General features: G+C 29.9%; 1 protein-coding gene across 1 annotated transcript in view; it reads right to left on the bottom strand.

Moving 5' to 3' along the window:
• LOC113369926 (CTP synthase) overlaps positions 1 to 25,508 on the bottom strand; it is a 181,320-nt gene extending 155,812 nt beyond the window's left edge. Inside the window, exons 1-2 of the mRNA XM_026610548.1 lie at positions 25,236 to 25,508; positions 4,625 to 4,795 (exon numbers count right to left, since the gene is read on the bottom strand). Of these exons, the coding sequence (XP_026466333.1) occupies positions 4,625 to 4,795; positions 25,236 to 25,467 (403 nt within the window). The 5' untranslated portion in view covers positions 25,468 to 25,508. The remainder of the gene's footprint in view (positions 1 to 4,624; positions 4,796 to 25,235) is intronic.
• Between the last annotated feature and the right edge of the window lie 1,429 nt (positions 25,509 to 26,937).

Consider the following 26,937-nt stretch of genomic DNA (forward strand, 5'->3'; position numbering starts at 1 on the left):
ATATATATATATATATATATATATATATATATATATGTATTCCTATATATAAAAATGGAGCTCTCTTTCAAATGTCCAAGTAAAACTCAAAAACGGGTAAACCGATTTGGCCAGTCTTAGTCTTGAAAAATTCGTGCCAATCCACAAAAAGTCCAAAAGGTGAGAAATTATTTCAAATTCGCGTAGAAACTTCACAATTTTAATTTGAAAATTTTTGTTGAAGCGTAATGTAAATAAAACAATGGGCGGCGGCTAATACGTGAAATGTCAAACGTTTTTGACAGATGATGTTCGATTATGTTTAATAGGATGTTTTACGTGAATATTATTAACTTTCCGTAGGGTAAATTATTGTAATGGGCCGAAAATCGACAATTTTTACATTTCTCGACGTTTTGAAGGTTTCTGAACGTTTTGGCATACCTCAGAAAAAATGGATGTGTGTGTGTGTGTATGTATGTATGGATACAAATTTCCAGTCACGTTTTCGGGCGCACGGATCAACCGATTTGAATGGTTAAAAAAACATTCGATTCCTATTGATAGGGAAAAGAGCTGATAGTTTTTGGCGAAGGCAGGTCCAGCCGTTTCGGAGATACGGAGCAAAGAGTGCAGAAAATAGAAATTGACTTCTTGAGAGAACGGAGTATCCGATTTGAATGATCTAAAAAACATTGAATTAGTAATGATTGGGAGAAGCGTCTATAGTTTTTAGTTAGTTTTTGGCAAAGGCAGGCCCAGCCATTTCGATGATACGGAGCTGAATATATAAAAAATGGCAGTTTTTGAGAGAACTAAGCGTCCGATTTAAATGATTCAAAGAACTTTCTGCTTGTCTTAAGGGGTTAGGGGTACTTGGAATTTTTGAAAAATCGATTTTTATTTTTTTGCATTTTCATTAAGTGTAATATCTTCTTGAAAATGTTCTGTAAAAATTTCAAGTTGATCCGATGATTACTTTTTGAGTTATTGGACTCTTACCAGCGCCGCGTTGACGCAAGTGGAGAGCTCGATACTTATACTCAAGATTATTCTCCCTCACCTCCTGATGTTTTAAAAGCTTTTAAACCGATTTACGACGATCTCAGCAATGATAATTTACTTTCAAGATGTGTAGTTCAAGATTGAATCCATAATCAGAAAAAATTAAAAGCTTCAACCAACTAGTGTAAAAAATATGCCTAAAAACCGTGAATACTAGTTCTACTATCGTACAAATTGCTGAATACATAAACATAATCATTATTATTGATTATGGATACCCTAGAACCTAATTGTGGGTATAATTCCCATTGGTATGCTGACAAAATTGGATGCTACACGTGTGAAAGTGGCAGATCAGCGCGCCAACGAAAACACTCGGGAGAACAGAATGCTTCGTAGGCAACAGCAAATAGGAATTTTGGAAACTTGCACAATGACTGATAAACTATTATATGCCGCAGAAATAGATGACTCGGTTTAAGTAATTCAATAATTCGAATTTCTGTACGTAAATCCAATGTGAAACTTTAAACGCGTTTTTCTCAAAACTATGTTTTTTGAACCGGTGATCACTGTAACTCAAAAACCGTTTAGTAAATTTTAATGAAATTTATACAGAATTAGAATACATAATAAACTCGGGCCTGATCGAAGGATTTTTATTTTTTCAAAAATTTCAATTTTTTAAGACCAATAAACTGTTGATTTTTTGCCCAAAAATCTGGAATTTTTATTTCTGATGCTGGCATTTTGTTATTTTTTGCAAAAAAAAGAAAACCTTCGATCAGGCCCAGCATTATCTATTCATAAAACTATTTTTTTTTATTTGATTGATTTTAGATGGATCTTTAAGGAGTTATGATGGTCACCGCCAGGACCGTTTTTTGAAACAATAACAATAATTTTTTTTTCTGAAATTTTTGTTACTTCAAGTCAAAACATTGTATAATGATGCAGTATTAATATTTTTGTAAAAAAACATCGTTTAATAACAAAAAAACAATACTGAAGATTCTCATTTTTTCGTACCTCCAAGTACTCCTAACCCCTTAACAAAATAATTGATTTTTTTTTTTTTTTTTTAGTTTTTCTTGTATGTCGAAAATAATTCAGATTTTATTTTTATCCTGACTAAAGTTCTAATATAGCTTAAACAAATAATTTTAAAATTGCAATTCAGTTTATATACTTCTTATAAATATTAGACAATGTTACAATATTTATAATAATCTATTTGAAAAATTTACGGTACGGAAAGTTCCAGCAATTTGCCTTGAGGCACGATGCCACCCACTCCACTAGTATAATTATGATTAAATTGTAGCAAGTAGTTTTGTTTGTAGTTTTATTTATATACAAAAACGTTAGTAAACGGGCCGCAAGTGTTACTAGAAACACTAAATATCAACTTTTTTGAAATGTTAATATGAAAATGCACATTTTGGCATATTTTTCTCAAACACGGTGCTCTGAAAAATCTCATTTGTATTATTATATTTATTTGTGGTTATACATTTTATTACAGATGAAATAGATACCTACGGGATTAAAAAAAAAAACGAGATTAATAACTCTGATTAGAACTTAGGGGCCGTTCAAGTATTACGTAAGCACTATAGGGGGGGCGGGGAGATTGTTGATTTGCTTATTTTGGGTTGACATGGGGGGCAGGGGAGTCTGGATGATAATTACGTCATAGGTAGAATTTTTATGTTTTTACATTAATTGCAAAATGTTTACGTAAGCATGGGGGTAGGGGGTAAGAGCTTTGCTTACTTTTGCTGACAAGGGGGATAGGGGAGGGTAAATATTTGTAATAAATCTGCTCACATAATACTTGAACGATCCCTTAAGTGCAATTCAGTTCTTGAAAAATAATAAATTATTATTCACGTGATTGAGACAAAGGAAGAGATTATTGAAAAATAAAAACGAAATCGACCATAAAGATGACAATGATAAATAAGAAAAACCTTATATAACTTTATGTATTTTCATGTTTTTCTTAATTTTGTGTATATATCTGTACATTTTATTCTATAATAACTATTATACATAATACTAGCAAAGCCGACGAACTCCGTTTCGCGACCAGATGGTTTCGTGAGAAAGATGAAGAAGTTTTTTGTTTGTTTTATACTTGAAAAGGAAAAATTTGATTTTATTATACAACAGTAATGAATTTACTTCGATTACAAAAATGAAGTTTTTAGTTTCATTGAAGTGCTCTTTGGTAAACCACATTTTTTGTTTTTAGGTCTGACGTTAACACAAACGAAGCGGATGGCTTTCCAACTCGTGAACAGGCAACGTATAACTGCCCATGTGAAAAACAATGATTTTCTAAATAATCTATTTGAAATTTTCCCGCAAACACTAAGCGATTGGCCTTGCGACTTGTTATTACGAACGCAAGGCGAACTGGAAATTGCAATCGTTTGAAGTCAAACGGAAAACCAGTCGAAATCATTGGTATGTCACCAAATCGCCAGCAAGTAATTCAGTGCGTGTACATCATTATTCTTTGCGGCAAGAATTGCTCGTTGACTTAACCAAGCATAATTCTGATAATTACTCGAATTTTTAATTACGGTTAATTTAAATTTTCGTCGACGATTTCGGAAGCACCGATCAACCGATTGGAATAATTCAAAAAACATTCGATTCGTATTGATAAGGAGACGTGCTGATTAGTTTTTGGCGAAGGCAGGTCTAGACGTTCCAAAGATACGGGGCAAAAAGTGCCAAAAATGGTAACTCAGTTTTTAAGAGAACTGAGCGTCCGATTTTAATAATTCAAAAAACATTTTACTTGTATTGACAAATCGAAGAATTGATAACATTTTCTTGAAGACAGGTTTAGCGGTTTAGGAGATCTAATAAAAAAAAAGTAAAAAAAAAGTGCCATTTGGCGGTCTAAAATGATCATTAGACATATGCACATCAAATTATCAGATATTTTATAGAGATTTCAACAATAAGTATAAATTTTGTTTACATTCCTATGGGTTCCGTATCAATGTTTATCCGTTAGACGCGGCGCTTACGCGCTTTGACATTTCGTCTCTATGCTGTTAAAGCAGTAGGTTTGCTTTGAAAAAAAGTTCAGAATTTCCAAATAGGTTTTTTATTTTGATAAAGAAAAAATTTTTTTTTCAAAAAAAAGTAATTTTTGTCAAATTTATAGTTTCTCAAAAATCTAATTTTTTCGAAGTAATTTTTTTAAAAAAATGTTAATCGTTTTTAAAAAAAATAATAATACAAGTACGGGAAGTTCCAGCAATTTGCCTTAAGGCACGATGCCATGCGCCCCACTAGTTAACATTTAAATTACGGCACGGAAAGTTTTAGTAATTGGCCTTAAAAAAGGGGGGCCTCGCAAACGAATTTCGCCGACATCGCAGAATGGTCCAGAGCCGCCACTGTATATATATATATATATATATATATATATATATATATATATATATAGGAGAGAGAGAGAGATAGAGAGAGTAACCATGAAATTATAAAAGTGTATAATTATAACATTTTTAAGGAATTATAATGAATGAAAATGAAATATTAAGAATGCATAAATGGATTTACACCGTGTGAAATAATCAGAAAACATAAACAAATAAACACGACAACAATATACCTTGAACAGTTTTTCCCAAATAGTTTCCAACTCGTTCTTTTCGTATTACATCCAAATATATTTTTCCAGTGGTTATGTTATTTTCACTGTGCAGAGTCACATCCAAAAATCTTTCATAATTTCCTAAGTCCAAATCCACTTCGCCTCCATCATCTAACACATATACTTCACCTGTAATATTGAGAGTATTAAAATAGAGTAATGAATATAACCGATTAATACTCATACTAATTAGTGGTCCACAAACATTGTGTGTTGGCGTGTGTGGAGTATATATATATATATATATATATATATATATATATATATATATATATATATATATGGCGTGGTCCATATTAAATACCAGAATTGTAGACATAATAAATTTCATGAAATATTATGTTTTATACTTGGTTTATTTTATGTATGATTAGTATTGACAACACGATGTGTAATCATATTGATCATTTATAAAATATAGTTGGTATTTACTTATTTACAAAGGACAAGGTTTCAAGAATTTTTAATTTAGGCAATGAGACTAGGGATAAACAAAAGCCAGGTCAGATCTGACACTTGAATTAATTTTGTTTCGTCCGTGCTGTCACTATATGAGCCTATCTGTCCAGTAGAAATGTGATGGGTGTTGACGAGCCGCTACAGCAAACGCTGTGCGTGTTGACAGCCCGCTACATCACTACGCCCCAATGAAAAAGATTGTTTCGCATCTCTGACCGCCATCTTGAACTTCCTTGTAAATTTTTTTGGTTGAGATTGTGTGATTAATTTTATTTGTTTGCGGCCGTGGCCGTTTTGACTGCCGTGTTAGCTTGGTGAGTTGGTTGATTGCTTACGTGGCCCTTCGCTGGCGAGTTAGCGGTCGAGTAGATGTGGCCCTTGGCTGGCGAGTTAGTGGCTGAGTATACCTTCGCTGGTGAGTTAGCGGTTGAGTGTATGTGGCCCTTCGCTGGTGAGTTAGCGGTTGAGTGTATGTGGCCCTTCGCTGGTGAGTTAGCGGTTGAGTGTATATGGCGGTTGCCAAATTGTTTGCTGATGATCCCTGTCTGCTGCCTTGGTGCTTGTTATCGACTTATTTACCAGGATAATAAGTGATTTATTGAGCACGTGTTGTTGTTGATCTTGAAGTGCGTGGTCGGAGTCTCAATTGTATGCTTAGAATGCTCTTCGAGTTATGGCAGTTGTGAGCCATTTATAATAATTATTTATATTTTTAAAAATTCTTTTTTTCATGAGACTTCAATTTTTTTTTGTTACTTCAAAATATGTCTTGATCTTCTTACCTTCTTTTATGTGTGTTACTAGTTCACTCTCGGGGTCACCAAAATATGGAGATGTTGTGGTGCTCCGTAATTAATACCATAATTATCCAAATTGTAGTCATAATAAATTTTATGAAATATTATGTTTTATACTTGGTTTATTTTATGTATGATTAGTATTGACAACACTATGTGTAATCATATTGATCATTTATAAAATATAGTTGGTATTTACTTATTTACAAAGGAAAAGGTTTCAAAAATTTTTAATTTAGGCAATGAGACTAGGGATAAACAAAAGCCAGGTCAGATCTGACACTTGAATTAATTTTGTTTCCTCCGTGCTGTCACTATATGAGCCTATCTGTCCAGTAGAAATGTGATGCGTGTTGACGAGCCGCTACAGCAAACGCGGTGCGTGTTGACAGCCCGCCATATATATATATATATATATATATATATATATATATATATATATATACTTTGTATTTTAGCTGAATGATGAGCTAGCAGAATAGCTCGAAACGTATTAAAAAAGATTTATATTTACGTTCTGTTTTTATTTTTTCGACTTGTGGCTGAAAAACCTTATCATATATATATATATATATATATATATATATATATATATATATATATATATATATATATATATATATATCTTTTGACCTGTCAATTTTTGTTTATGATTAAAGTTAAATTTGATACGTCGCTTTTTCGTTCTGATCTATTATGTTTTGAAGACGTTTTAGTATCCGAACTAATATGGTAAAGCAAACCAAATAAATATAAATTATAAATTTATTCATCTAATACTTTCCATAGATATTGACATATGACATTTCACTTTTTTTAGTTTACAACTGTCAAAATTTATTTTAATCTACAAACATATATTTCTGTTATTTTGAATATAGCATTTTGCCTAATTTGGATATAATTGTTGATTATATAGGAACATATTATAATAAATATGTTCCATTTTAATTAGTAACAATAACATATTTTTCGAACTGTCAATTTTTTTTTCAAAAATCATTAATCGTTTTTTCTCGAAGTTTCCATAAATATTGACATTTGCCATTATAGTGTTTTGTTTTTTTTAGTAAATTTCTGTCTAAATTTATGGAAATTATATATATATATATATACAGGGTGGCTGATATGTATTGCAACAAAGTAAAGCGCTATAACTTTGTCATTTTCATTCTAAATTTCATTGTTCAAAAGCAAAAATGTCAGAAATAACATCAAATTTTAGAATCAGTTTATATTTGTTCTAATTGGCCATCTTTGGCACGAATTATGGCCTTCAAACGGCAGAAAAACCATAACACGCTGCACGAAAGTGGCTCTGGGGTATTTTGGCCCATTCCCGGCGAGGCGCCTTTTTGGGATGATCGACACTTTGGTATTTTTTAGTACGAACCTTACTCTTCAAAATGTCCAAGGCACAAAAGTCCAGCGTATTTAGATTTTAGTGGCTATTGTGCGATGGAAATGAAGCGAAAAACCTCTTTTTTAAGCAATTTTCGGTAGACGCGTGCTGAGTTTGATGGTGCTGAGTCCTGTTGGATTGTCCATGGTCTGCGGCCAAAATTTTTGTCTACCCAGGACTTCAATACTGCCTTTAAGACATTTTCCCGATAATTTCGGCAATTATTTTGATCCCACGGTCGATGAATATGAGCGGAATGTCACCATCGGCCGTTACGATGGTTCACACCATTACCGTCGGCGGAGCTTGAGTTCTGGTGGCCAATCGAAGGTGTAAAGTTTTAGCTGACCTTTCTGGAAAGTAAACCCTATCATTTTGTTTGTTCACAAACTGCTCGATTTGGAAGGACTTCCCATATGATAAAACCAAATTCGGTAACTAGCCACTTTCGTGCAAGCGAAGCAACCCCTTGGCTCCTTCCCGTCTAACTTTTTTTTGTGCATCGATGAACTCTTGCACTTTTTGGGACTTTAATGGCTTTAGTCCAAGCTCCTTTTTCAATATGTGTTGCATTCGTTTTTGCGATATGTTCAGCTCACGGGCCATTTTTTTACCACTGCGACACGAATTTCGATCGATTTTTGCCTATACTTTTTGGATCATTCCTGGGGTTGTTAGTGTTTTTTTCGTCCACTTTATGGACGCGGGCAACACTGAGTGTATCACGGTTACGAGATATGGTACGAGAAACAAAATATTTGTTTGCATTTAAATACTGGAGGGCTCTAAATATAGCCACTTAAGGTTTTCCAGCCAAATATGAAGCAATCGCACTATCACGCTTGACTTCCATCACGAATAACTTTTTTTTCTGAATACAATAGATCAAAATGTTTTTGTACGCTTGTAAACAATTAAATGAGCAATCACTGGAATAAATCTGTCATCTGTCTGATGAGCGGTTTAGAAATAATAGCGGTCTGAAATTGGTTGCAATACATATCAGCCACCCTGTATATATATATATATTAAATTTACTTATCAAAAATTCCTATAACCTAATTTGGATATATATGCACACGATGAGCCAATAAAATTTCGGTTCAGTAGTTTGGGCGTCCATCACAAACCAACATCGTGACACGAGGTTCATGTATATATAGATAGTTTGGGCGTCCATCGCGAACCAACATCGTGACACAAAGTTTATATATATATATACTAGCTGACCCGGCAAACGCTGTTTTGCCATAAAAAATATTTTGCCGCTTATTATATTGTAATAATTAATTTATTTGTGTCTTATTGAAGTTGTTAAAAATTCATTTTTTTGAACTGTCAGGATTTTGTTTATGATTAATGTTAAATTCAATATGTTGCTTTTTTTATGTGATCTATAATGTTTTAATCACTTATCATATAAATTTTCGACTATAAATTGATATTCATGCTATCCCTGAAACTAACATGGATAAAGTTCTGAGAAATCCGAGTCCAAAACTATAAAATGTTTGATTTTTGGCACTTTTATTAATTTTTTATCAATTTTCGTACTGTAAAATAATGGATGATTATTTATCAAAATTGTAATATTTAGACTATAATTTTAGATGAATATACTATCTATTTTGGCATAACAATTAGTTTTTTTATTTGAAATCAAGTAAAACATAAATATATTTATTTGGTATTTTACCAAAATAAAATTATTTATGATTTTTGACATTGTTTTCATTTATTTTGAATTAGCAAATGTCAAAAAATATAAAATATTCAAATATTGTCTATAAATAATATGTCATTTAATAAGTATTATTTATTACTTTGGTGCTTGATATGGATATGAATTTGTAATAAAATATATTCTTTCTGACAAATAGTTAAAAACTTGTTATAATTTTCAAAATTATTTGACATTTCATACTTCCAAAATTATTTCACTCGCATCATGGATTAGTCTAAATCAACGCAATATCATTATCTAAATATTTATATAAATATCAGATTTTTTACTTTTGCATTTAATTTAAATAGTTGATGTCAATTTCATATATGCAATATGCACTAAATTTATAAATGTCAAAATATTTTCCTTTTAGTCGAAAATGATAGTATTTATTTTACAATAATGTTTTGTATCCATAATTTGTTTGGCAATATTGCCTATAACATAACTTGGAATAATTAATTTATTTGTTTCCTACTGAAGTCGTTAAACATTTTTTTTGTGAAATGTCAAATTTTTGTTTATGATTAATTTTAAATTCAATATGTCGGTTTTGTATTGTGATCTCTGATCTATAAGGTTTTGATGAAGTTTTAGTATCCGAAATAATTTGGTAAGCTAATCAAATAAATATAAATTGTAAATCTGTTTATATAATTATTTTCATAAATATTGACAAATGACTTTTGACGTTTTTCATGTCAACATTTATTCAAATTTATAACATTAATTTTTAATTAGATTTAAAACTATAAATTGTGATTTTGAATATAGCATTCCATCTAATTTGGATATAAATGTTGGATATATCTATATATGTACATGTTTTCGAATTATATTTTCTGAACTGTCAATTTTTTTTTCAAAAATCATAAATCTTTTTTCTCAAATTTTCCATAAATTTTGACATTTGTCATTTTAGTGTTTTTTTTTGGCCATTTTCTGTCAAAATTTTTTGAAAATATTTATTTTACAATATTGTTTTGTATCTATAATTTGTTAGGCAATATTTTCTATAACATAACTTGGAATAATTAATTTATTTGCGTCTTATTGAAGTAACTCGTTAAACATTCTTTTTTGTGAAATGTCAAAATATTGTTTATGATTACTTTTAAATTCAATATGCCGCTTTTTTATTGAGGTCTCTGATCTATAAGGTTTTGATGAAGTTTTGGTTTCCGAAATAATTTGTTAAGCTAATCAATTAAATCTAAATCATAAATCTATTTATATAATTATTTTCATAAATATTGACAGATGACATTTAATTTTTTTTTCATGTCAACATTTATTTAAATTTTTAAGCATTGATTTTTAATTAGATTTAAAACTATAAACAGTGATTTTTAATGTAGCATTTCATCAAATTTGGATATAAATGTTGGATATTTCTATATATGTACATGTTTTTGAATTTTATTTTTTGAAATGTCAAATTTTTTTTTCAAAAATTATATATCCAAATTTCCTTTAATTTTGACATTTGTCATTTTAGTGTTTTGTTTTTTTTTTGATCATTTTCTGTCAAAATTTTTAGAAATTTATAAAAATTATATATTTATATTTCAAATTTACTTTTCAAAATTTCCTATAACCTAAGTTGGATATATATGCACACGATGAGCCAATAAAATTTAAAATCGGTCCAGTAGTTTGGGCGTCCACCGCAAACCAACATCGTGACACGAGATTTATATATATATATAGATATATATTTGATGTTGATATATATGTTTAATTTGAGTTTAATATTCGGGCGTAACATCAATAAAAATAGTATGAGTTTTTTTTTTAAATTTATTTATTTAAAATCCATACGTTTCGGCTAGCATCTTAGCCATCATTCAGTGGTAATCAAGTTAACTATAAAAACTGGAACTAAATAAATTATATGAAATGGTAAAACACACTAATAATCATGATAACTAAATACATAGTTTCGACAACTTGTTAAGTTATCATGATTATTAGTGTGTTTTACCATTTGTGATGTTTGTGTTAAAAAATATATATCTTATCAATGTGCACATACTCATACCATGGATTAATAATGGTTTCATATGCTATATTAGGATACAAAATTGTAAGTGTTTTATTACTATTATTATTATTATAGTTTTTCCATGAAATTTCCTTTCATATAATTTATTTAGTTCCAATTTTTATAGTTAACTTGATTACCACTGAATGATGGCTAAGATGCTAGCCGAAACGTATGGATTTTAAATAAATAAATTTAAAAAAAAAACTCATACTATTTTTATTGATGTTACGCCCGAATATTAAACTCAAATTAATAAATATATATATATATATATATATATATATATATATATATATATATATTTCAAAGTAACTAGCAGCCCATTCGTCGAAATAAAAAAGGTATAAAGTATAAAAACTTTAATTTATACGTTTCGACACAAGATGCGTGTCATCATTCAGCAACACAGGACAAAAACACTCAACAAAAATTTATTTTAAAAAATTAAACTTAATAACATATTAGAGAAAAAAAACATTTTTTAGAAAAAATTATGAATAACTAAAAGATTTGAAAACTAATTTGACTAAAAGTTATGAAATACATCATTGTGAAGCGAGAAACGCCCATACCGAGCATCTAGACTCGACTCAGTCTAGAATAAAAGTTTTTATACTTTATACCTTTTTTATTTCGACGAATGGGCTGCTAGTTACTTTGAAATATGTTTCAACGTCGAAAAAACTATCAAGATATATATATATATATATATATATATATATATATATTATATATATACAATATATATATATATATACAATATAATATATATATACAATATATATATATATGTAATTACGATATATATAATATATATATATTATTATATATATATATTATATCCAAATATATCTATCCGAGATTATTCATATATATATATTATCTCTATACTTATACTCTCTCATATCTATCTATCTCCCATCCTCTCTATTCTCTCTCTAATATCTCATCTCTCTATCTCTACCCTCTATCTATCTTCTCTCTCCCTCTATCTCTCAACTATCATCTTCTCTCTCCTATCCCCTCCTCTCTCTATCCTCTCTCTCTCTATATCCCTATATCTCTATATATATATATATATATATATATATATGGCACATGTGAGCCATTCCAATATTAAATAAATATAATTTGAAATGAAACAGTAAGTGACACTATATTAGCGCGTTGATAATGCGAGTTTATTGATAACTCGAGACTTTACAAAGAAATTAATTTGATGTACGATTTTGATATCAAATGATTTGCTCGAAAATAATCGCGGAGACAAAAATCAGTGAGAATTTATTCGATTGTGAAAAACAAACTAACTACAGGTTGCTAGATACGACGTTCACATCTTAGTCGCTCAAAGTATGCTGTGTAGTTATATGATGCGCTTTTCACATCGACGTCAATCGACTGACATCTGTCAAGTATGAAACATGTTCATTCCGTTACATGTTCACTCCCCTTCAAAAGAAATAAATTTATAATTTGGAGGAGACTTTTTTGGTTTTAATCTTTCTTGGAAGATCCATCGTTGACTCCAAGTTATGTAGTTTAAATTCTTGTGATGTGCTTGGTTGACTTTCATGTATTATGTCAAAAGCAGTTCTGCGAATACTTTGCGGACGGTAGGGCTTCACAAAATTATCTTGAGTATTGCAGTAAATTGGATAGCTGTTTAATGACAATTTTTGTAAGTTCAGATAAGTATTGCCATTTAATATAGTCTGCATTTCAACGTCCTTGCTCTGTTCTTGCGAAGTTTTCTCTGTGGTTAACTTTGAAGCCATTTGAATTGAATTAATCCTGGACAAGGCATCAGCAACCACGTTCTGTTCACCCTTTACATATATGATATCAGTGGAAAACTGTGAGATGTATTCCAGCTGCCGTCGCTGACGATGTGAAGCTTTCTCTAATTTCTTTTGAAAAGCATAAGTTATTGGTTTGTGGTCAGTTTTAATGAAAAAATGTCTGCCTTCTAAGAGATGTTCAAAATATTTGATTGCAGCAAAAATGTCTAGTAATTCCCGATCATATGTGGAGTATCTTTGTTCTGTGGAAGACAGTTTTCTCGAATGTAGCTCCTATAGCAGTAGTGGATGCATCTGTAATTAAATTAATGTTTGCTATGCTTGCAGGATAATGAAGAAGAGTGGCATTTGCCAGAGCTTCCTTAAGTTTGTTGAATGCTGATAGTGAGCTGTCATTCCATATAATTTGAGTCTTGTCGTTTTTTACTGAGGACTTCAAATAATCATAAAGTGGTGCTTGTATTTTTGCTGCTTGAGGAATTGATTTACGATAATAGTTTACCATGCCCAAAAATCTTCGGAGTTCAATAACTGTCGAAGGTTTTGGATAATTAATGATTTTCTCTACTCGGAGGATACCTGTCGGGAAGCGTGTTTGCGTTAAGCCTCCTATAATCTCCACACAGCCTGAATGTGACATTCTTCTTTGGAACCATTTGAATAGGGCTTGCCCATGGACTGTTGGAAGGCCTCAAAATGCCCCTGTTCAGGAGATCTTGTATCTCGGACTCATTTAGGTTCGCCTCCTGATCCAGATCGATCAGAGATCTGTTGAGCGCTGTTTCATCATTGATGAACGTAGATCGAGTCGACATCTTTGAAAATGTTGGTATAATTTACCTTTGTAAATTTTTTTGTAGCTGTCACGTGCTTTTCTTTCTTCGTCCGACGTCACCAATTATGGGTACTAGGACGTTGTGTATGTCTCTTGCTTACTTGTTTCACTTCTCAAGTTCGGAGTCACCATCTATGGCACATGTAGGCCATTCCAATATTAAATAAATATAATGTGAAATAAAACAGTAAGTGACAAAATTGTGAATTGTATATATAATACATCTAATCTAATCTAATCTAATTTAATCATATATATATATATATATATATATATATATATATATATATATATATACTAGCAAATCCTACGAACTCCGTTTCGCCACCAGATGGTTTCGCGAGAAAGATGAAGAAATTTCTTGTTTTTTTTATATTTGAAAAGGAAAAATTTGATTTCATTATACAACAGTAATGAATTTATTTCGATTAGAAAAATGAAGTGTTTTTTAGTTGAACTTCTCTAAGTAAATTAAAGTGAATCCGCAAATTATCCGTTTCATTGAAGTGCTCTTTGGTAAACCAAATTTTTTGTTTTTTGGTCTGACGTTAACACAAACAAAGCGGATGGTTTTCCAACTCGTAAACAGACAACGTATAACTGCCCATGTGAAAAACAATGATCTTATAAATAATCTATTTGAAATTTATCCCGAAAATACTAAGCTATTGGCCTTGCGACTTGTTAATTGTCATTGCGAACGCAAGGCGAACTGGAAATTGCAATCGTTTGAAGTCAAACGGGAGACCAGTCAGAATCATTGGTATGTTACCAAATCGCCAGCAATTTTTGATTGAATGGTGAAATTCAGTGCGTATCCATCATATTTCTTGGCAACAAGAATTGCTCGTTGACTTAATCAAGCACAATTCTGATAATTCTCACTAATGTCATTACTCGAATTTTTAATTACGGTGCGTGAAGTTCCAGCAATTCTCATTAGGGCACGACTCCATTAACCATTATTTTTTTTAGTTATAAACCTTGCGGAGCCCGAGACTTTCCAACGAATGCAAAATTGTCAAAATCGGTTCGTGCGTTCTAGAGTTAAATCGTCAGGAAGGAAAACCCGACTTATCAGACACTAAGGGTCGAATCAAGTAAAAACTGATTATTATGAAACGGGAGTTAGTTATGTTTGAACCGCCAACAAGTACAGATTAAAAATATCAACACCCAATAATGTAAGTTACAATTTAAAATAAAATCAGTAAATATTAAAAAGTGTTTGTTTTTACGTATCAAGAAGAGAACCAATAATTGATATCTCTTCAATATATACTAAATGACCCGATAGACGTTGTCTATAATTTTTTAATATCCTATACTAATATTTACCGTTTGCCTAAAAATAATAATTATTGTTTTTTTAATTACTCTTCACACAAAAATGCATATGCATATATGAGCGATGTTGAATGTAGAACTTCTTTAAATAAGAAGATGACAATATATTTGAAATTGAAGTCTTTTAAACGCAATAACAAATTCAAAAAAAATTAATACATGATACCCGCGGTAAAAGTACAATATTGCCTTGGATTTTTCCACCCAAAATAATTGCTTCAATAATGTTGCCTATAATTTTTATAATCTCGTAATATATTTTAACTGGTTTTTAGTAAATATAATATCAAAATTACATTTTTCTTAGTAATAATTTAATATACATTATTAAAAGGGACGATGCCCGCATGCCATTGTTTGCAATTTGTTTTAACTAATCGTTAAAGAAACATTAAAAGCGTTGTGCTAATATCCTCAGAAGTATACATTTTAACGAAAATAATGAAATGAACAAAATTATATAAATTAAAATCTTACTAAATCGCTGTTTTATAGTGTTCTAGGAACAATATTAAGCTAGATATAAAAATGGGGTTTTATAGTGCTTAATATAAGCTTTAAAATGAGTACTTCTGCGTGTAAAATGAGTGAGCTGTCATGTAAATAAAAGATGCATACAATGTTTTTTTTTTCATTTAAATCAAATTGTTTATGAGTGCCATTTCCAACAAAATTAAAAATAATAGTATTCCATCTAGAATTAACTTTAAGAGATCTTGATGGATTCTAGAAAATACCACAAACTTTAGTACAAACGATTTTCAAAAAGCTCATGATTTCATGATAAAAAATCTATTTAAAAAACAACCAATTTCTCATTATTATATCTCTGACAAAATAAAAGATACGTATAAAGGTATATAGATGAAAATTCTTTTTCTGGCTAATTATTGCTTTTTCTTATTTTTCTGTTATACGAATATTGATAAAGTTAAGATTGTTTAAAGAGTGCGCGGCTGTTCAACCAGAGCCCGTTAACCCTTCGCCGTTTCAAAATAAGAAAAGTTATGGTAAAATTTATGATAGAGAAAGTTATAGCTAATTTACATACCCTTAGAAGAATATTACAAGTTCTGATAAAATCAGAATTAAATGAGTTATAATGCAATTAATGCCGGGGGTGGTGAAGGAGTGTAAATTGTTTCCACTTCTGAACTTAAGATTAATTTTGGTCTATTTCCAAAATATTAAGTAAATTGGAGAACAGTAAAAAAAATCGCAGGGCGCACGCTTCTTTCCTATCTATTTACCGCAATAATTTTGTGAACAACATGTGAACAGGATTTGACTAATTCACTTCAAATATGAACTTAAGTAATAATATATATTGAATTATTAGGGAGAAAAATGTAATATAGATATTAAAATTACTGAAAGCCAGTTAAAATATAGTAAGAAATTTTAAAAATTATAGGCAACATTATTGAAGCAATTGTTTTGGGTAAAAAAATTCAAGGTTATATTGTATCTATACCGCGAATGCTATATATTAATACTTTCTGAATCATTATACCTTTTAAAAGACTTCATATTCCAATACGTATATCTTAGTGATGTGCCAAGTCGAATCAAGTGATTCGAATCATTCGAATCAAGCCTTTAACGACTTGATTCGAATCAGATTTTACTTGATTCGAATGAACTGAGTTGCGATCGCATCAAGCCGCGAAATATTTACTGTGATAAAATATGTATTAACACAAATTTTTCATAAATATAAATATAAAAAAATGTTTTAATTTAATTCAATATTATAATAATATAAAAAATAAATATAATAAATATAAAAAATAAATAATGAATTAAATCATGCGAGCCACCCGACTTTAATATGCTTAAATGTATCAGCCGACTCCAATCGTCTTTATATGACTTTAACCGCATTCATCGACTAACTATATCATCCGACTTCATATGAGTCAAACCGAATCAAGCGGCAATATGAGTTATTCCGACTTCATATGAGTCAAACCGAATCAAGCGGCGATATGAGTTGTTCCGACTTCATGAGTCAAACCGAATCAAGCGGCGATATGAGTTATTCCGACTTCATGAGCCAAACCGAATCAAGCGGCGTTCTGAGTTGTTCCGACTTCATATGAGTCAAACCGAATCAAGCGGCAATATGAGTTGTTCCGACTTCATGAGTCAAACCGAATCAAGCGGCGATATGAGTTATTCCGACTTCATGAGCCAAACCGAATCAAGCGGCGTTCTGAGTTGTTCCGACTTCAATTCTGATTCGAATCATCCCGACTTCAAGCCGTTCGAGCGATATGAGTTAACGTCGTTCTTGCGTGTTTATTTATTTTACGGAGCGCTGAGAGCGAGTTTGTTCGTGAAATATCAATACACAATTTTGATAATAATTAAGTCTTTTAGATTTTAAATGTTATCAGAATAAACCACTCAAAATTATGAAACGAGTTTCGGGAATCTTTCAATATAATTCTCTTTTGAAACAATTACTAAACACGAGAAAGCCAGTAAATAATATGTTAACTTCTGATTATGTAAGTAATGGCAAATTCACATTAATGAAATTAACTTTCAGCTCTCAGTTTAGATGCGATCCTTTACTGATTACATAGTAAAATAAACAATCGACCCATGATTCCCAATATTATTTTATATGCTTTAGTGATGCACAATTGTTTGGTAATCTATTATTGTAAATTAATTTGAAGATATGTTTCAGCCGTCCTCAAAATTATATCATTTTTAATAATTTTCAGAATATACTTTTTAATAGTAATTTATGTTTACAATTTCTACTTTGTCGGTTATATTGGTTAAACTGACAATTTTGATTATAAATTTAGATCACTTTTACTAAATTAATACATCCATGATGTTTTTCGTCCATATATATATACTTGATTCGAGTTGATTCGAATCATGATTCGAATCAGGTTTTTTTCTGATTCGAATCATTCGAATCGGAAATTTTTCGACTCGGCACATCACTAGTATATCTTATGCTATAAATCACAAAGGCAGACGATGATTTTTTGTGTGATAAATTTGGAAAATCAATGTTTTAGTTGTGAATAAACAAAAAATCAATCATTTATACATCTACATCAACAGGTATGACTAAGGTATAAATTAATAATAATAATATAATTTAATTAATTATTTATTATTATTTTACACAAATTTAGTGTTTAATCAATTTTACATCATTATTAATTTTTTCTGTTGTTTTTCCTGGTTTGGTATCTATAATTTCCTCCTTTTTATATATTTATATTTACACGAAACGTTTAATGTAATAAATAATTTTGTTATTTAACCTTTTTTTAATTCGACGGTTGGGGTGCAGAAATATTATAAATATATATATATATATATATATATATATATATATATATGGTGGCCAATAGCAAATACATTTTAATTATGAGTACATACCTCAATGAATCTATCCAACGAAGCAATTTATTTCTTCTAACGTTAATTATAACAAAATTCACTTTTTTATTCATGCGCTTTCTTCACTTAATATACGCACGTGAATGGTGACACAGATATGCCGCATTATTATTAGAAATAAATAAAAACTGCGATTATAAGAAGCAATAACCATATTTAACAAGCACATAAGTTCGAATAAAACCTGTCAAAATACGAAATAAAACCTGTCAAGCGCCATCTTGTTTGGGCACCGTGTTTGCACTTTTTCGCCACCCCGAGAAGTCATGGCGTTTTCACTGACATTTTTATGAGCTTGCCCGTTCCCTATTTCTTATTATTATACAGTCGGTCAAGTAAGAGCGTGGCCGGGTTAATTTATAAAAATAATTATTTTATGAAACTTTAATATTTATATATGCATTGTATACGTTAAAAAAGCAAGGATGCAATTTTGGTCAATATGTGTCCAGTCACCACCGGAGTCGACAATTGCCTGGCATCTCCGACGCCTGCTTTTTACTAATTTAACGCGTTATTTTAGTCTGACGGCTCGTATTTTAATTTAACGGCTCGATGAGGGCACTACGTGCTCATATAGAACTTTCATCAGTGAAAATGACATTTTCAAAATCTCTAACAATATTTTCATGTGCTCAAGCGGAAAAGAAGCACATGTTTTTCAGTCGTCAGAGGCTTCCCCGTTGTGTTGCGCCATTTCAGATCATGAATACGAAGAAAGGTTCAGATAGTTTTGTAGATATTTCTAAACATTTTGCCATTAATTTTGCTCGTCCTTGCTGCAGTGTTAAAGCAGGACTCCGCAAATACCCATTCACTGTTCTTTTTTCTTCTTTTTTATTTGAACCACGTTCTGATAAATCATCTACTTTTTTTTAGCAACTTTATATAGGGTGTATCGAATTCTGTACAAATGCCTTCAACTTTCTCATAGGTTTAGCAGCAGCTGATTGCTACATTTGGGTACCTTTTAGGTGCATGCAAAAGGGCGCAGCCTCATAGCGCGACGCGTAACTTAGCACTCATGGCGTTTAACGTAATTTTTTTTCAAAAGATAAAGCTTCACTTTATCGGCTCACGAAAGAATTAGACCGAAATCTTTCATTAACTGTCGTTAAAGTCGGCCACGCTCTTACTTGACCGACTGTATCTCTGTAATTCAAGGTCTTTTCTGACTAATTATTGCTTTTTATTCTTTTTTTTGTTACACAAATAATAATAAAGTTATAATTGTTTAAAGAGTGCGCGGCTGTAAACCAGAGTGTCTTTCGAGTCATTTAACCCTTCGCCGTTTCAAAATAGAGAAGTAAAATTTATGATAGAGTACGGTAAAATTTATGATAGAGAAAGTTGTAGGTTATTTAATTACCTTTAAAATAGCATATTACAAGTTCTGATAAAATCAGAATTAAAAGAGCAAAATGTTTTCGCTTCTGAACTTAAGATTAAGATTATTCCAATATATCAAGAAAATTGGAGCATAGTAGTGATGGGCGTTGAATCAACGAACGGTTATTTTCAACCGTTTCTTCTTCGTTAACTAACTAACCGTTTCGTCGCAACGAAATAACTAGTTGAAAATCAACTGGTTTCGAAGGAGTTGAAAACATGGCGGCCAGTTAGTTTTTTCAACGATATAGGAATTCGTTCGTTGTCGAACACGAACGTAGGCAGGTACCTGCGTCGGAAAGGATCAACTAATACTATGAAAATCGCTTATTGTTAGGCTACTGCTTTTATAATATTGCAAATGTACATGTACATCTTAAAAGAAACTTGCAACACGCGCCAAATCGTTTAATTTTAGAAAATCAGTTACATTTATTATAGTTTTCAATGGTTAATATTTTTCATAAAAATCTCATAGCATTTGTCTTGTAATAATTTTTTTAAACTAAACCTGAAAATTGATTTTTTATTTTTCATAACATTTTATATAACTATACATTTTTATATTGCTATTTTTATATAACATGTAAATTCGATGTTTTAGTATATGGCTTTGCTGTAATGAAAATATTTAAGTTTTTTAAATTTAACCTTTATTTATTATATATATATATATATATATATATATATATATGTGTGTGTGTGTGTGTCTGTGTGTGTGTAATAAATGTGACAATTCACATTTATTTCTTTTTATTCATCAAATCCAACGTCAACTTGACTTTTATAAGAACAAACTTCATATTACCAACTTTCAATGAAACAGTTATTTCAACTATCAGTTTTTTAACGTTGCCAGCGTTGAATCGTTAAAAATAACTATAGTTGAAAAATAACTAGTTATTTAACTAGTTGACAAAACCCCGATAACCGTTTCGTTTGTAACCCACCTCTAGAGCATAGTAAAAAAAATTCGCAGGGCACACGCTTTTTTCCTCTCTATTTACTGCCATAATTTTGTTGATCGTAGGTTGAATAGAGCACATGTGAACAGGATTTGATAAATTAATTCACTTCAAATATGAACTTAAGTAATAATGTATTATATTGGATTATTAGTGAGAGAAATGTAATTCAGATATTAAAATTACTAAAAGTCAGTTAAATATGGTACGAAATTATAAAAATTATAGGCAACATTATTGAAGCAATTATTTTGGGTAGAAACATTCAAGGTGATATTGTACCTATACGGCGAATGCTATATATTAATTCTTTCTGAATATGTTATACCTTCTAAAAGACTTCAATTTCCAATACGTATATCTTATGCTATAAATCACAAAGGCAGACGATTTTTTGTGTGATAAAGGGTATGGGCGTGTTTCCATACAGAATTGGCCCCACCCTGGTATTTAAATAATTTTGATGCCATTTTATAGGTATTTTCGAGAAAATCCGATATACCAAATTTCAAATCCGTAGATCATCATTTGGCCGAGATATCATTGAAAATGTGTGAAAGTGGCCCCTTTTTTCAGAGTCGTTTTTTATCGCAACTGTGAGAGATATCGACTAACCAATAATGCCAATCTGTTCACCTCGGTTTGTACTACATTATTAATAACAAATATTGTTAAATAATTATTTTTTAGTGCATGAAAAAGTGAAAATAATTTTTTGTTTTGAATTTTCTGGTAGTGCGGTTGTTTGGACTAATTTTTAATTAGCATCATTAGAAAGGCTATTTAATTTTCTTTTTTAAATTTTGTATTATTTCATGTGGTAGAACACATTCAAAATTAGAAAAAACCTGAGCAAGTACACGCTCGCGCTCATATAGCACCCGCGTAAGTCGTCTCTCATTCGCAACGACTAGCAACAGCATTGCTCGCCGCGCGTCTTGATAAATTGAAACATTTTTAATAAAACACAAGATATATACATTTATAATTTGAATAATTATATATATATATATATATATATATATATATATATATATATATGTATAATAATAACTATATTTTTATATAATTAAATATATATATTATTTATATATTGCACAAATATATTATATGATTTAGTTAGTCATAAATATATTAAATAATACTTTGAAGTTTTTTTTTAAATTAAATAATATTTAAGAATTTATTGAATAGAATATCTCAACCTATAAATACTCATAATAATTATTGAACTACTGCACTATTATGTATCATCCTTAATTAACACTTTCGACTCGGGAGTCGGACTGCCAGTCGGTACGCTGCGCTCGGAATATTATAGTGCTAGACTTATCTCTCAACTCGGAATTTTTTTTTGTATCGGATTTTTTCAAAATGTGGTTATATTGCTTTTAAATATAGTTATTATGATAATAAAATAGAAAATTTTGAAAATTAAAAAAAAATGCACTCAAAACCATGCTATATTGCTTAAAAAATCATTTCTTCACAGATCTTTATTAGAATTATGGGGATCATGAGCTAATAAATTAATTTTGTTATATATTTATTTATAAAATTAATAAATCAATCGATAAATGAATGTAATAGTAAATTAATTTTTAAAAAATAAAAAAAAATTAAATGTAAGTTTAGTTTGCGATGAGTCGTCGCCGACACGATTTGCCGCCGGAGCGGCGGCATCCGAGCTTAACGGTAAAACATATCATGCCGCCGGAGAGCGAGTCGAAAGGGTTAAAACGATATTTGAAATTTCGCGGCATTATAATTATATATTGTATTGTGGTAATAACTAAATTATATACTAATCAAATTAAATTGACTAAAATATAAGAAAAGTGCAAAATCGACTGGTACAAAGGTGTAGAGAACACAAAAATTAAAATAAAGCATTATTTATTTACTAATTATCAAAAACTTCGTGATTAGTTAAATTCCAAAATTATAATAATTTTATGCTGTCTGTATTTTGTTATCTTATGTGTGGTTTTTGCGGGCAAAATTTCAAATATCGTTTTAATTAAGGATGATACATAATAGTGCAGTAGTTCAATAATTATTATGAGTATTTATAGGTTGAGATATTCTATTCAATATATTCTTATATATTATTTATTTTAAAAAGAAACTTCAAGATATTATTTAATATATTTATGACTAAGTTAGTATACTTGCATTTGTATACATTGCGCTGTAGCATGAATAGTAATCTTATCCCGATTTTTTTATTTATTTAGTGGTATTAATAATTAATATTAATAAATAATAATTAATAATTAATTAATAAGTAATAATTATTTGATAAATTATTAATGATGATAATGATAAATTGATAATGATGATAATGATAAATTATTAATGATGATTAAATCATATAATATATTTGTGCAATATATAAATAATATATATATTTAATTATATAAAAATATAGTTATTATTATACATATACATATAGATATATAATTATTCAAATTATAAATGTATATATCTTGTGTTTTATTAAAAATGTTTCAATTTATCAAGACGCGCGGCGAGCAATGCTGTTGCTAGTCGTTGCGAATGAGAGACGACTTACGCGGGCTATATGAGCGCGACTATATGAGCGCGTACTATATGAGCGCGAGCGTGTACTTGCTCAGGTTTTCTCTAATTTTGAATGTGTTCTACAACATGAAATAATACAAAATTTTGCACACTAAAAGAAAATTAAATAGCCTTTCTAATGATGCTAATTAAAAATTAGTCCAAACAACCGCACTACCAGAAAATTCAAAACAAAAAATTATTTTCACTTTTTCATGCACTAAAAAATAATTATTTAACAATATTTGTTATTAATAATGTAGTACAAACCGAGGTGAACAGATTGGCATTATTGATTTGTCGATATCTCTCACAGTTGCGATAAAAAACGACTCTGAAAAAAGGGACACACATTTTCAATGATATCTCGGCCAAATGATGATCTACGGATTTGAAATTTGGTATATCGGATTTTCTCGAAAATATCTATAAAATGGCATCAAAATTATTTAAATACCAGGGTGGGGCCAATTCTGTATGGAAACACGCCCATACCCTTTGGAAAATCAATGTTTTATTCGTAAATAAACAAAAAATCATTTATTTATACATCCACATCTGCAGGTATGACTAAAATTATTGGATAATCCTTGGCATTAAAATAAATGGAGCTATTGGAAATAATTTTTTTTATCTATCTATTTTTAATACACAATTTTATTGAACATATTTCAATATTTGTTAAAGGGATAATTAAAGTGTAACTGTGGGAATTGAGAATAATAATTTTATTTGAAGCACATCTACATTTATCACTCATATTTGTGCAAATAGTAATTCGAAAAACAACAATTATTATTTTTAACTGAACGGTGTAAATATTAGTATAGGATATTAAAAAAATGTAGGTGTGGGTACAGGACAACGTCCGTCGGGTCATCTAGTATATATTGTTGAGAATTGTGTTCTTTATAATTACAAATAATAGTCATAAGTAAATTCATTTGAACGATGTATAATCCCAAGTAACGGTAAATGTTGCAAATATCTTGTACATCTGCAAGACAACCCTTAATAAAAGTTTATGATAGCTGATGCGCCCTCGATGAGCTATAATGAAACTAGAAATATTGGAAATATTTTAAAAATGTAAAAATATAAAAGTTTGTTAGTCCTGAACTGTTAAACAAGTAGCAACTAAAATATTATAATAAAGCGCTTAATAAATTCTTGTATCTGAATGAATTCTTTGATTTCACACGCTTCCAGAAGAGCTACAAATGTTCCAATTCTCATCGTTAAGTATTCCAAATAAAACTCTAATCTACTCAAGAAGTTATTAAAAATAGGTTACATTTAATCATTAATTAGTAAATTTGTTACTAATGTCTCTTCAATTTATATTATGTATAAATTCTATTAAAATATACTATAATATTATTCTATGACTTGAAATCAAAAATAAATGTGCTTCAAAATAAAATATTATCTGCTGAAAGAAATCATTAATCAAGATAGATACTGTTAAATTAAGTTATTTAGCCTTCAAGCTCATTGAATATAGCCAAGAAAATCATTGCCTTTTAGCAATAAGTATTTAGTGCAAGACTATTTGATGAAAATTGCTATTTATATAAAATTTTATTCTAAAGGAATACATACAATAAAAACTAACAAATTCGCACTTACGAAAGTAGCATTTGGTATAGAAAAATGACGCTAAAGCCAACGTGCTTATGTTTTGAGGTTATATGTTGATGTATTTAGCTAACATTAGCTTTGTAGTAAAATGATCACATAGTTCATTTTTCTTGCAAACTTAACACAACAAAGATAGATTACCATGTTCATAAGGTGAAAATGTTCCAGCATCTATATTTATATAAGGATCAATTTTAATAGATGTCACAGGAATTCCACAGCATTTCAAAATTGTCCCAAATGAGCTAGCTATAACACCTTTCCCAATTCCACTTATTACGCCACCAGTCACTAAAATATATTTCATTTTGATATACAACTCGAATGAAAAAAAAAAAACAATTTCATAAATGTTCACATAAACAATAAACATCAGAAGTATCCGCGATGTAATGAATGAAATCTCAATAAGTGTCCACAGAAAGTTATCACATTTAGATTGAACAGAAAACCCGTGTGAAGTTTGTAGCTTCAAAAGTCAGAAACATTAAAGCCAAGATACAAGAACTCATAGATAAAAGAAGAGATCTCAACGAAATATGCGCTCTCTCGGCCCATATTTCGTTGCCACGTTAACCATAGATAAATAAGCATAAAGTTGACGTTAACTGTCAACTCATGTCAACTTGCCGGGGTTAGTTCGAGCTGCTTTCCATTGGTGCGCGCGCGTCGACCGTAGAACGGGTGCGTACAAAAAATACTATAGAAATGCACCAATATTTTCTAACATTTATTTTTAACAATAATATTTTACACACATGGTTACAAAAGATTCATCCTTATAAGCTAAACACAAAAGAAATAGAAATGTATATATATATATATATATATATATATATATATAAATTGTTTAATATGAACAAAACAGCACTCAGATTTGTTTAACACAACTTTATTTTATGATTACAGACGTTTCGAGACCATGGTGTGTCATAAAATCATAAAATAAAGTTGTGTTAAACAAATCTGAGTGCTGTTTTGTTCATATTAAACAATTAATATTCGTTCCACTCATATCATAAAATTCTATATATATATATATATATATATATATATATATATATATATATATATATACATTAAATATATATATATATATATATATATATATATATTAAATTTTTTTATATAATTTTGATGTTGAAATATGTGATATTCAGTTTTCAGAGCAATACATTAATTAAAAAATTTGTATGACTTTAAAACATTTTTATTTTTTCCATACGTTTCGACACATAGTTTTGTGTCATCTTCAGTGGACTCTATTTTGAAGGCACAGATAAAAATTATTAATTAAAACTAATATATAATAAGTGATATGGTATGAACTTACATGTAATTGTAATAATCCTAATTATTTTCTAATTATAATTGTTCACAATGCACAATGAAACCAATTCTTGTCACTTTAAATTTAACAATAATAAATTTTTTGAATGAGTTATTTTATGAATTTGTAAAATACATCCTGCTCATGGCCGGTAATCACGGAACAAACATCTGTAATCTTATTTTTAGTTCCGTCTCCCTCGATTGGAGCGCTGGTAGCGCTACAAAACAGGCTAAAGAAAATATTCGAGAATCTAATATGGCGGAATAATATTTTAGTGTCAAAGTGTCATATGTTTGTTAAAAGTTTATAACAAATTACATGTCGAAGTGCGGCGTATAACAATGCGGAACACCAACAAATATGCAAAAATGCATGTATTTCCTGCAGAAAATGAAGTAATATGTAAAATGATTAGTAAAATAACTGGAGCCCGGGCTGAGCACTGATGGTGAGAACTAGGTTAATAAGTTTTATCAATATGTACACAACAAAATACTCGCATGTGTTACT

The sequence above is a fragment of the Ctenocephalides felis genome, unplaced genomic scaffold, assembly GCF_003426905.1.
Source record: "Ctenocephalides felis isolate EL2017-DRISC unplaced genomic scaffold, ASM342690v1 CF-g0.4_SCAFFOLD_01492, whole genome shotgun sequence".
In the NCBI taxonomy this organism is placed as follows: domain Eukaryota; kingdom Metazoa; phylum Arthropoda; class Insecta; order Siphonaptera; family Pulicidae; genus Ctenocephalides; species Ctenocephalides felis.